Source organism: Perissodus microlepis, chromosome 16 (genome assembly GCF_051167445.1).
Source record: "Perissodus microlepis isolate ML-2025 ecotype Zambia chromosome 16, ASM5116744v1, whole genome shotgun sequence".
Lineage (NCBI taxonomy): Eukaryota > Metazoa > Chordata > Actinopteri > Cichliformes > Cichlidae > Perissodus > Perissodus microlepis.
In genome coordinates this window covers 28,579,184-28,591,884 of record NC_140476.1, presented here as the reverse complement: position 1 = coordinate 28,591,884, position 12,701 = coordinate 28,579,184, and the positions used below count along the sequence as shown (strand labels likewise).

General features: G+C 42.5%; 1 protein-coding gene across 2 annotated transcripts in view; it reads right to left on the bottom strand.

Moving 5' to 3' along the window:
* Positions 1-8,895: 8,895 nt before the first annotated feature.
* The window catches only part of man1a2 (mannosidase, alpha, class 1A, member 2), a 143,052-nt gene continuing 139,246 nt past the window's right edge, over positions 8,896-12,701 (bottom strand). For both annotated transcript variants that reach the window (XM_084907950.1, XM_084907951.1), the window contains exon 14: positions 8,896-12,642. In XM_084907950.1, coding sequence (XP_084764076.1) covers positions 12,507-12,642 — 136 coding nt within the window. In that variant the 3' untranslated portion in view covers positions 8,896-12,506. The remainder of the gene's footprint in view (positions 12,643-12,701) is intronic.

Genomic DNA, 12,701 nt, shown 5'->3' with positions numbered 1-12,701 from the left:
CTGTGTAGAACTGGATGTGTGCAAACTGCTTCCTTGAGGTCTCTGAATGCTTGCTTACAGTCTCCTGTCCAACGCACTTTGTTGGGGGCTGAGCCTTTTGTGAGGTCATTCAGTACAGTGGATCGCTCTGCAAAAGAAGGTATGAATTTCCTGTACCAACCTACTAGACCCAGAAAACCTCTCACCTTCCTTTTTGTTGTCGGAACTGGGAAGGACTGAATTGCTTCAATCTTTCCAACCTGCGGCTTTATCTTCCCAGAGCCAACCACGAAGCCCAAGTACTCCACTTCCCTCTTGGCTATGGAGCACTTCTTGGGATTGATAGTCAGTCCAGCCATTCTGATGGAGTGTAGCACCTTCTGTAGGTGAATGACATGCTCTTCCCAGGACTGGCTGTACACCACCACGTCATCCAGATATGCTGCAGAGAATGCTGACACATCTCTCAGTACATGGTCCATTAATCGTTGGAATGTCGCTGGTGCACCTTGAAGCCCAAATGGCATGACTTTAAATTGGTACATACCAAAAGGAGTTTTGAAAGCTGTCAGCTCTTTCACTTCTGGTGCCAAAGCCACTTGCCAGTATCCTTTACACAGATCGAGTGTTGTAATGTACCTTGCTGATCCAACTCTCTCCAGCAGGTCATCCACCCTGGGCATTGGGTAGGGATCAAACTTGGATACTGCATTCAAATATCTGAAATCAATACAGAATCTCAGGGTGTCATCTTTCTTTGGTACCAAAACAATCGGGCTGCACCACTCACTACTTGACACCTCAATGATTCCCAGGTCCAACATCAATTTTATTTCTTTCTGCAGCACTGGCACCAACCGTTCTGGAATTCTGTAGCTCTTTTGTCGAACGGGTGCATCCTCCTTCACCCGTATCTTGTGCTGAACCAGTGATGTGAAGCCTGGTGTTTCTCGAAAGAGCTGTGGGTCCATGAGTGGTTTTATATCAGCCTGCTCAGTAGGAGACAAATGAGAAAGGTCAACTGAAGCACAAACTTGAATGTTAGTTGGAAAGAACTTCTCAGTCACCTCCTCATCCTTAACTGAACGCACCAGTAACTGATAGACCGGCTCTTGTCGGCTGTGGAATTCCTTCAACAAATTCACGTGAAATGTCTGATATTTTTTAACTCTTTCTGGCATATTCAGCTCATAAGTGACTTTACTCACTTGTCTGACGATCTCGTATGGTCCATGCCATTTTGTCAGCAACTTGTTATCGCTGGTAGGAAGCAATAACAGTACTTTCTGACCTGGAAGGAAGACCCTATCCCTGGCCTTCTGATCATACCAAGTCTTTTGATGTTTTTGTGCAGCTTTCATGTTGTCTTGCATCAATGATGCCATTTTCTCCAACCTCTCTCTCATGGTGATGACGTAGGCTGCGATGTTTTCGCCCTCTGCTTTGGATTCCTCCCAGCAGTCCTTAAGCAGATCCAGGGGGCCTCTCACTTGGCGACCGTATAAAAGTTCAAAAGGCGAGAAGCCAGTGGAAACCTGCGGGACCTCCCGGTAGGCAAACAGAAGGTATGGCAGCCATTGATCCCAGTCAGCACCTGTGTCGGAGACAAACTTGCGCAGCATACTTTTGAGAGTCTGGTTGTATCTCTCCACTAGCCCGTCCGTTTGGGGGTGATACGGGGTGGTCTTAAGTCCCTTTATCCCTAAAAGCTTATAAACCTGCTGCAACAACTTGGATAGAAAGTTCGTTCCACAATCCGTCAGAATTTCTCTTGGTATGCCTACCCTAGAGAAAAGCTGCAGAAGACAATTAGCAATGTGACGAGCTTTAATTGATCTGAGTGGGAAGGCCTCAGGAAACCGTGTTGCATAGTCACATATGACTAATATGTAGCGATGACCTGTGGAGCTCCTCTCTAAAGGGCCCACAATATCCATGCCTAGCCTCTCAAATGGTGTTTCAATAATTGGCAGTGGTTGCAACTGGGCTCGCGCTACTCCTTTGCCTGAGATCAACTGACATTTTTCACAGGAACGGCAAAACTCAGAAACCTGGACATACATCCCTGGCCAAACAAAACGGCTGCTGATCCTATTCAGTGTTTTGTGAAAAGCCATATGACCTGCCCATGGAATTGAATGACCCAAATCCATAACTTTGTTTCTGAACTGTTGTGGGAGTGCTACAGCTTCGCACTTCCCCTTTCTCTGGTACAAGATGCCTCCTTTAATCAAGTAAACAGTGTCTGCAAGACAGCTTACCTGACCTCGACTAGCCCCCTCTACCTCTGTTACCTTCTCAAACCAGGGTTTTAGAGTAGGGTCGCTTCTTTGGAGTGCACCTAAATCTGAGGGAACATCAAACTCAAGTTGGTTATTTGGCTTAGGGAACAATGCTGTACCTTTTTCCCCTGAGCCTTTGAACTTTTCTCTTCTTTTCTGAGCCCTAGACTTCCTAATCTTCCCTGGCTCCGTTTCAAGAGACTCCTCAAAAAAGGGTAGTTCTTGCATCATTTCCTTTGCACTTTGTGCTCTTGTGACTACATGACAGGGTTTAAATGGTTCACCTGTCATATCTAGAGAAAGTGAGCTTCCAGATTCATCACCTAAGCCTTGAATGTCTTTCTCAGCACTCACTTCAGGGTCATAATCTGACTGATGTATTAGATCAAAAAGAGTGGGGATGTCATTACCAAGTATCACTGAATATGGCAAACTGGGAACCACAGCTACCACTAACAAGTAGGTTTGACCTCCCACTGTCAGGTAAACCTCAGCAGTGGGGTACCTGTGTTCGTCTCCATGCACACAACTTATTGTAGCCCCAACCCCACTTAGCTTTTCTCCTGAAATTATGCTAGAATGTACAAGAGTTTGGAAGCACCCAGAGTCAAGCAAAGCTTCCTCTTTACGCCCATTAATTAAAACAGGGACAGTACAAGCTGCCTTTCCTACCAGCTCTGTGGCTGGTCTTGGAACTGCACACAAAAGAGATGGTTTTGACTTAAGGACAGGGCAAAATTGTTGTGTATGGCCAAAGTTATGACAGTGATAACATTTAATATCCTGAACTGAAGAATTAAAGGATTTCTTCACATTGTGAGGTCTATGAGAAGGGAGCTGCCTAGAACTAGAAAGATTTCTAGCCTGAACTTGACCAGAACCCTGTTCACCCCCAATGGACTTACGTGGTTGGGCGTAGTGGGGCTCGCGGCTGAAGTAGGTGCTCTTGCTTCCTTTTCTGGCTGAAGTGAAAACCTCTGCGAGGCTAGCTGCTTCCTTTGCAGTCTTCGGGTCATGCTCACGTATCCAGATCTCCAGCTCTGGGTTAACCATTCTCAAAAACTGCTCCAGAATTATCTGCTCAGATATTTCTTCTACAGTTGATTTTTCAGGTTTAATCCATCTTGAAAACAGGTCTTTCAATCTTACATAAAGTTCACGTGGCGTCTCACCTGGTTCAACTTTCAGAGATCTGAAGCGGCGTCTGTAGGTGTCAGCAGTGATCTCATATTTTGCCAGAATTGCCTCTTTCACCTTATCATAATTCTCAGAGTCTGTTAAATCCATAAGAATGTAGGCTGTGCGGGCTTTACCTGTCAACAGGGGAACCAGACGAATAGCCCACTCATCTCTGGGCCATCGACACACGTTTGCCATTCTTTCAAACATAGTCAGAAAATGTTCAATGTCATCTTCTGTTGACAGAGGAAAAAGTTTTGGTTCAATTAAAGACCTGGACCCACTGGCCACTGGAATGTCTTCACCATTGAATCCAAGTTCTTGTTCTTCAGATGTTGTAGGGGGCGCTGGCGCCTCTGGTGGATCAGGCTTATCAATTACAGCGTTAACTTGTAGCTGGATTTGCTGAAATTGATGCTGCATGCCTTTCCACCTTTGCTCCTGACGTGACAAATCCTTCTCCCACTTTTGGTCTCTGGCTGCTTGAGACCGCATAAGAGATTTCACCAACCCTGTCAACTCCTCCAATTTGTCCTCAGGGCTTGTTGCTGCCATGGCCTCTAGCTCAGATGAAGCTCCAACTCCTTCATCAGGCTGCTCCTCTTGGCCTGGCTTTCTTCCACCTCTTGTCATCATCTTCCCACTGTGGCATGAGTGACACACTTCTGACACCACTTGTAACAAGGCGGCCCTTAGCGGCTGGAAACACAGTGAGATGGACCAAAGCAAGTGTAGTGGAACAAAGTATTTATTTGCTATACAGCTCTCCTTACAACAACTTGTCAAGCTTCTTCACAGCACAAAAATTCACCCTCTAATGACAACTGGCAGCCTTAAATATGTTCAGCTGTCACAGACTAAACCATTATTCCACTCTCAGGTAAATTCTTAAATCCCAACCTTCCACCACAGTATACAATATATCAATTAGAATAAATAAATACATAAATACATTTTCACATTTACATATTAATAAATATTTCACACTTTACTGTTACACCAAACCCAATATTATAAAAACCCAGAAACCCAAGCACAACAAGATTCACCACACTCTCTTTACCAATGGTCTCTCCCGGAACCTTTAAATGGTGTCTGGACCCCCGGGGAAACATTTGCCCAAACACCTTGAAGAGGACACAGGCAAGAAAGGTGAGTAATCATTATCTTACAAACACTTATTTGCACCACTTTTATCCCTAGATTTCACACACACATTTGCATTAGTTTTCCTTACTGGTAAACCTTAATCACAATCTCAATCACCATTCTTCTCTCCTGACAGACAACCACCACATTCCTTGATGAGGAGCAGCTGTGCCAGATCTGAAATAAGGCTACCAACTGATTTTAAAATTCCCAATAAATAGTCAATAAATATTTAAACTTCTTGTGTGTGCAAATCCATGCTTAAAGTGCAATGCTAAATAAAGTGCTTGATAAAGTGCTTTTAATAAAGTGAAAGGTGTGCTCTAAGGTGCTATACAGATAATATAATATAAATAAATGCAGTAAGGGAGTCCTCTTCCTTACAGTGTCATAACAAGGTTTTGGATATGACTTAGATTTTTGCCTAACAGAAGGAACAATCTGAAGTGTTGCAAGATTTAATGGCAGAAAAGACACTTAGTTGTGCAATTTCTTGGCACAGTAAGAATATTTTGTCTGGTCAGAAACTATCTGCTAATGTATATCCACAGACATATCTAAGGTGACATTTGATGGCGTCCCCTGTATCTCTGACATCTGATATGTAAAGATGCCGGTTAACAAACATTAGAATGGGTTCTGGGTTTTAGCCCCAGGAAGCTGCACAAGACGACTCCCTCAATTGATGATGGACGCCCAGTTATTTTGTTCTATAAGGCGGCCAAAAACCACTAACTTCTAAAAAATATTTCTTTCCTGCGCACCGTTTGAGCTCCTCTTTCACATCTGACTGCACAGTTTGTATGTGCTGTTATTGTTCCACATGTAACAACAGCCAAACATAATGTGAAGCATTGTACTCCGTGTTATCTTGAGCTCAGAAACACAAAGTATCATTTCCACCCAAGGTTGCGGTCAAATAGTCAGTTTTACCTCCTCGGGAAGGCTCCCAACCGGGGAATCTGAGTGGCAGCCATAAGATCTGGATCAATTCTGCAGATTCAGTGTTAAGGAAAGCACAACCTGTAATATTGTCCACTCACCCTCTTTTGCTTTGAACGTTCATTTATGTCTAATTGGATGTGTTCAATTTTCTGTCAAAAGCTCCAAACAGTTTAAACTTTTGCCAGCTGGTTATGTCACGCCATCAATAACTCAATAGAAAGATTTAGTTTTCTGCACAAGCGAAACAGAGGATGTTTCAAAACCCAAACAAAACTCTTCTCCAAGTTATGCACGTTGGAATAAAGAAATTAAACTTGACTTCTCTATGGTATTTGCTCTGTTTTAACAAGGGAAGAAATTCCCATTCAGCCATTTAGACTCCCAACCGCTGGTTTCTTGTGAATATGAAATCAATTTGACTTTCCAGGACAAACATGTGGATGAATGCAGGCTTGTGCCAATATGCAACAGAATCAATCTACCAAGGAAATTCAGAGTAACAGTCAATCAACAGGGAGTGGTTTATCTGATGTGTAAGTGTCATGGCAATAAAACCCTTTCTGATTCTGATTTCTGATTCTGATTCTGATTCTGATTAAGCATACTCGACGCTGGCCACAGAAACCAAAAACCAAAAAAAAAAGCACGTCTGAGTTGCTGTGCACGTTCAGCATGCACACAAGCTCTGGGATGTTGAAAGCTAAGAAGTCCACTTTGATGTTTGGTCTGCAGTGCAGGGATCTTCTGCCACAGCATTGTGGTACGGGCTTTTATTGTAATCCTCTGTTAGTAAGAACTGTGTGCTGTATGAACCAACTTCCTTTTTTGACTTACAAAAGCAGATTCATAGTTTTGCAAGATGAAGTGAGTGTTGTTGCTATTGTCGCTGGTCATTTAGAAATACAACATTAGCCCCGACTTCCCTGTTACAAAGGTCTGATTTCTCTTTGTGCTCAGACTCAGATAGCAACCAGTCAGGCATGCACTACTACCTGCTTCATATGATTCCTAAAAGGTAATTGGAAAAGGAAAAGAGGAAATGACACAGCGTTGCTCTCCACTTCCAGTTAAAGCTTTCACTTTCTGCTTTTCCTCTTGAGATGATTGAATCTGACTTTTCATGTGAACCATTTCATTTTCTCGTTTCACAACTGATTTGATTTTCAGTTTTTGAACATTTTTTATTGTGAGCTTATTATAAAAAAAGAAGATGAGAAAGAGGAGTGTGCTTTCAGTTGCTGTATGAGTGTTTGGCAAGGTGGTGATCTGAGCTAAAAGTTGATGCCACTATGCTGACAGGACAGGTTTCTACTTGTCACCGTGAGGTCGTGCTAAACAAGTGCAGCTGAGACTACAGTCTCATCGGTCTGCAGGTTTCTGGTGACTTTCTATTGATTACATTCACATTTTGATCTGATGATGGTGCCAAAGGAATAGTTCAGGGATCACCAACGTGAGAGGAACAGAAATGACCCTTCCAAAGCTTTATACTGGGCCTTGATGTGTCCCATTAGTTAATACTACGTCTGAAATATAGACAGTATAAAAGATGGAGACAGTGACTGTGATGTTTGGTTAATAAAATCAAAGGTTTTAAAGTCCTGAGCTGAGCGTTTTTGTTCTGGATTTGAAGAGAAAAGGCCAGATATGAGTGTTAATCCAAACACACCGCCTACTACTGACGAGTGACAAGCCCTTAGTCAGTAAGCATATCCTGGATAATCCTTGCTGACTCTTCATCATACAGTTTTGTATTTAATATGAACTGAAACCAGTGACTGAGCTCATTAACCTCAGGGGTGTCCAACTCCAGGCCTCAAGGGCCGGTGTCCTGCAGGTTTTAGATCTCACCCTGGGTCAACACACCTGAATCAAATGATTAGTTCATTACCAGGCCTCTGGAGAACTTCAAGACATGTTGAGGAGGTCAGTTTGCCATTTAGAACAGCTGTGTTGGATCAAGGACACATCTAAGACCTGCAGGACACCAGCTCTCAAGGCCTGGAGTTGGACACCCTTGGCCTGTGACGAGTTGAGGGTTAGGGGAGATCTAATAAATGTGCTAAGCACTACATGTGTATAAAAAAAATAATAATTTTAAGTGTAGTTTTAAAGCATCAGTGCAGAAGTTGTTGAGATATTTCAGTCAAACCACAAATATGACCTTCACATCGTCACTAGAAGAAAAGTCAGAGAACACATGGCTGTGATATATGGGGATGAAGGCTCATTATTACTTGATAAGTGAACAATGTAACCTGCTTGCTTTTGCAATATCTTTCTCTCAAACCAATGACTATGATGTAAACACTTCTATATCTGTATATTCAAAGTGAAATGTATTACTTGAAAACAGGTTAAAAACATTGACCTCTGCCACAGGTGGCTGTTGTTCAGGGGGTAAAGCAAATCATCTGCTAATCAGAAGGTTGGTGGTTCGATCGGTAGATGCTCCAGTCGGCTTCCAAATATCCCCAAGTTTCTCTGAACGTGAATGTTAGACAAAAATCTAGAAAGAACACACAGAGTGAAATAAGTATTTGATCCCAACCCAGGCAGGATTCTGGCTCCCACAGAGTACTATCTATCAATCACTTACCATGAGGCGTGAGCTCCAGGCTGAGGACAACCGATGATCATTTCACATGTTCATCTAATTTTTTTCTGCATTACTTCTGGCTGATATTCTGTCTCCATTAAACAGTGAGCAAACCTACAAATTCAGCAGAGGATCAAAGAATTATTTCCCTCACTGTGTATGAGGGGACAGCTTGGACGCTGCCACAGTGAACCATGTGAAGGGAGCCAACTCTTCACTTTGAACACACATTTACTGTAGATTAGTTCATGTTAATGACACTGATGCTTCAGCATCTTATTAGCTTTATAAGAGCCATAGTTGGAGTCGAGCAGCTGGCCCCCAGTGACGGGTTCTTGGTTATAGACACTAAACTTTGAACAAAATATTTAATGTTTCCACCTACATGGCAGAATTACACACTCATCTGTGCATCTATAGTCAAGCACAGCTCCAACCACTGACAATGGTGTTGTCTTTGTAGGTATTTATTATTAAATAATGATCAAAGTCAACTTTTTGGAAAACTCAGAAGATCAAAGTGACTGCCAGGAGAAACTGAACTGGCCTTTAAACTTCCACCCCAGCAGCTACATTTCTGGGGTGACCAACAAAATTCTGAGGTCAACAAAGAGACAGTCATTAATGAAATATCCTTTATGTTTAACCAAAGTGAAAAATACACGTGACGGTTTTTTACTTTCTAAAGGCAACTGGTGCTTAAAGTATCATGACAACATGATCGAGTTAAAGCAAAAGAATAAATGTGCTCCTGGTTTCTGATCACTTTTCATAACATCTTTATTGAATCTGTGTCTCAGTTTTAAACATATTTACAGATAGTTTCATTTCATTTCGTTTTTTCGTTTTTTAGTTCAGTAAAAATACAAATACAGAACACTCAGTTTTCAAAATCAGCGCCGCTCCCAGCGACTCGATGGCTGTGCAGGTTTCAACTCGGGCTTCCTCCTCGTGACATGTAGGCGGTGATGATGTCAGTGTGATGTCAGCGACTGCGCTGTAACTACGGACTCTTAATGAACACGATTGTTGAATGAAGGAAAATAACACGGAGGAAATAAAACGCAGGAGGAATGAAACAGTGTGACTACAACCTGATGAACACAGGAATGCTCTGAGAGCCTCTCTGAAATTTTAAAGGGGGGAAAAAACACCACGGCTGAAATTTTGCTGCAGAAATAAAATAAACCAGAATAAAAGTTACCAACATTTCTACTTCTGCGTTACATTTTGTCCAAAAACAAACAAACAAATACAATTTTCTAGATCGATCAAACATGAGCAGCGTTACGAAGAAGATCAGCTATGACTGTCTGACATCACATTAATGTAATCCCCGTTGCCTGCTTCCACTCCCAGTGTTGGAGTTAGTGATGCTAATCGACTCCTTCAGCCGACATCTGTCTGTGTTTGTGCTGTAAAAGCAGCGGGAGCTGTTGGTTAGCAGTCCCGCATCACACAGTATGGCTTTACTGACAGACGACCAGCAGATCTAGTCTGCAAATCCTACTTTCATAAAAGGAAATGTTTGTTTCTTACATTTTGGCGAGAGGAGGACAGGGAGGAATACGCAAAGCTGTCACAGCATTTAATAAATGTGGCTCTTTTTGTGCTGTTATCTTTGTGTCCCAGCAGTTCAGGGTGATTTCTGTAAGAGTCTCCATAATGTGTGTGCAATTACAAAACCTACTGACCTACTACAAAACACAAGACGAAAGCATAAATGCAAAACATGAAGAGCTCCTGGCTAACACAAAATGACGTGGGCTCTTTAGCTCAAGTGTTTCCTGTTTCTGTATGGTGCTTGGCTTGTCTTGTTGGTATGTTATGTCTGATGTTTATGTAAAGACTTAGAGCAGGGGAGTCAAACATAAGGCCCGGGGACCAGAATCCCACCAACAAAGACTCCAATCTGGCCTGCTGGACTGCTTTGGAAAATGACAGACATACATTTTGGACTTTTAACTATATTTTCACAAGTTTCACACCTTTTCCTGCTGACATTCCTTCATGGCCATTCATACAACACCAAAGTAATTAAGTAATAGATAAACAATGAAATGACAGAATGTTTTCTTTCACTTGAGTCTATAGTAAAAGAATTTTGTGTGTCATTCATTTCTTAGGTTTCCTTCATTTACTACAGCGGCACTTTTTACCATGTAGATCAATGACAAACTTTCATGAGTGAACTTCCTTTCTTATATTAAGATATCTCTGGGATTAAATGTGCAGGTAAACGTCTTTACACTGACTGAGTCCAGCCCACTTAAGATCACAGTGGGCTGCATGTGGCCCACGATGTAAAATGAGTTTGACATCCCTGCTTTAAAGCATCTAAACAAATCTGTGATGTTTAATACTGCTGTTGTCTTTAAGACGCTCCGCAAATGAACCAAAGCAGGAGCGGTATCTGGTTCTTGTGTGTCGGATAATCGCTTGCACTAACATTGCTATGATATGAGACAAGCTTACTCACATGTCTGCTGCCCTTTGGGACTTTTTAATGAGTCAGAGAACGGCCCTTAAAAGTAGCAGATCACATCAAATGTTTAAACCCTTTAGTCAGATTCACATCGGAGAACTGTATCATTCTTTTTTTTTTTGCCAACATACCATTTTATTTATTTTTTAGTATTTTGCAGACTGCATTACATTATCTGAGCAACCTGAGCAGTAAATCCATCACGCTGTATTAGATGTACCACAAGGAGCTGTGTTAAGAGTGATAACTGGAGGCACTGCTGTGCTGCTAACGGAGCTGCACAAACTTCCATAAACAAGGTCAAGATCTTGCCGCGAGTCAGAGTACGGAACGAGCCCTGCTGTGACTTTCAAACCTCAGAGAAAAATGGCTCTAAAATCTGGGCAAAAGATGTGCATCTGGAATCAAACGCATCCCTTTACTGGAACTTCAGGCTTGTCCCTGACCTCAGGCAGCACTTACAAGTTTGACTCTGATAAAGTAACACAACTGCAGCTACATACAGAAAGTATTATGATCTAATATTAACTGAATAGCTTATTGTGTATGTAGTGTAATAACTCAAGCGGAACATGTTTGATTCCTTAAAAATGTATGTTTTTAAGAGTCCGACCAAAACATGTGCTTTAAGTATGAAACTGAAGCAAAGATTTGCATCCGACTTATGAGGTGGGGTGGGTGTAGATATAGGATGCCAGCAGGAGACCATAAGGTATTCTAAATTTATTCACCCTTCTCAGCGCCACTCCTCTACCAACCTCTTCTTCATAGTCTTCCCATTAAAAATGCAAATAAATGATTTTCACCAGGTTTCATATTAACCACAAAACAAACATTCTTATACATAAAGCATGGTTACCCAATCACAAAACGTAAGGGCCTGAACATAATGTGCCTGATTGATGAAAAGCTGGAAAATAAGATGAGACAAAGGTTTACAGAAGCTGTGAGATGATGGGGGAAAATGTGAAGGACAGAGATTTAAAGAAAAGAAAAAGCAGCATCGAATCCTATAGCAGCAGAATGTTTTTTTTTTAAGGAGGGGAAAGCTGTGGCTGTGTCTCTAAATGGAAGAGGATCAGGACACATGTGGAGTGGTGAGAAAAGGGGAGGCCTGCTGTAGTCCCTGTTTAATTACGCTTCCACTTATGATGGCCATTTTTTCTGAAAACCGAGGATCAGAGGAGGCGGTGACCACTGCCACAAACTGCCCTCGCTTTGATGATGTGCCCATCTGCTAGCAGTTCCAGGTTGAAGTTCATCCGATGGAGGTTAAACAGGAAGTGGATTTGGGTGGGAGAAGCTGTGATTCAACCCTGTGTCCCCAATATTGATTTGTCCAAAAGGAAAAGAAAGAAAAAAAAAGGTTGTGTTAACAGACCCTGTGAAGTCCTGAAGTCTGTCTGCTTGGAAACAAAACAAAACAAAACATGACACTTTCATCAGTTTAAGTGTCAAAGTGTTTTTGTAATCCTTCATAGTCAGCTGTCAGTGTGTCAGCTTGAGTCTGCATTGGAGTTTCTTCAAATAAAGACTAAAAGTGATAACAAAAAAAAGCTAATCACGCCTCTGGTTTGGAGCTCTGTCCTTCAGTAAAAAGAGTCGATTCAAGCCAAACACGAGGCTGAGCAGCACACCCACCATCCTTAAGATTCGAGCAGAGAAGACAGATCGACAGAGTCAAAGAGTAAAACATAGAAGTAGAGCGAGTAAAGTAACAGGTCCTCTCGCTCTGTAGTGGTCTCTCCCCACCCCCCCGGTTGATGGTCTCAGAAATCAGTTGAGAGTCTGAATTGTAAGTTTGTCTGGTGTTCGTGGGTGGGTTTTTCTGGGTAGGCAGGCAAACAGGCCCCTGGTGCCGTGGTGCACAAAAAAAGTGCCAGCCCGTTTACCGCTGAGCAGGCTCGCTGCCGGGCAGGGTGATGTTTCCCAGGTGGAGGACTGGCAGTGGGTGAGCCTCCGTGTTGAAAACCCAGTTCTCCAAGGGCAACAGGTCATCGCTGGAGAACAGCAGGTACAGATACCTGAGAGAGATGATGCGGGTAAGGGGAAGGATGTGTGAGGGGTGGTGGGTAACGGGGTG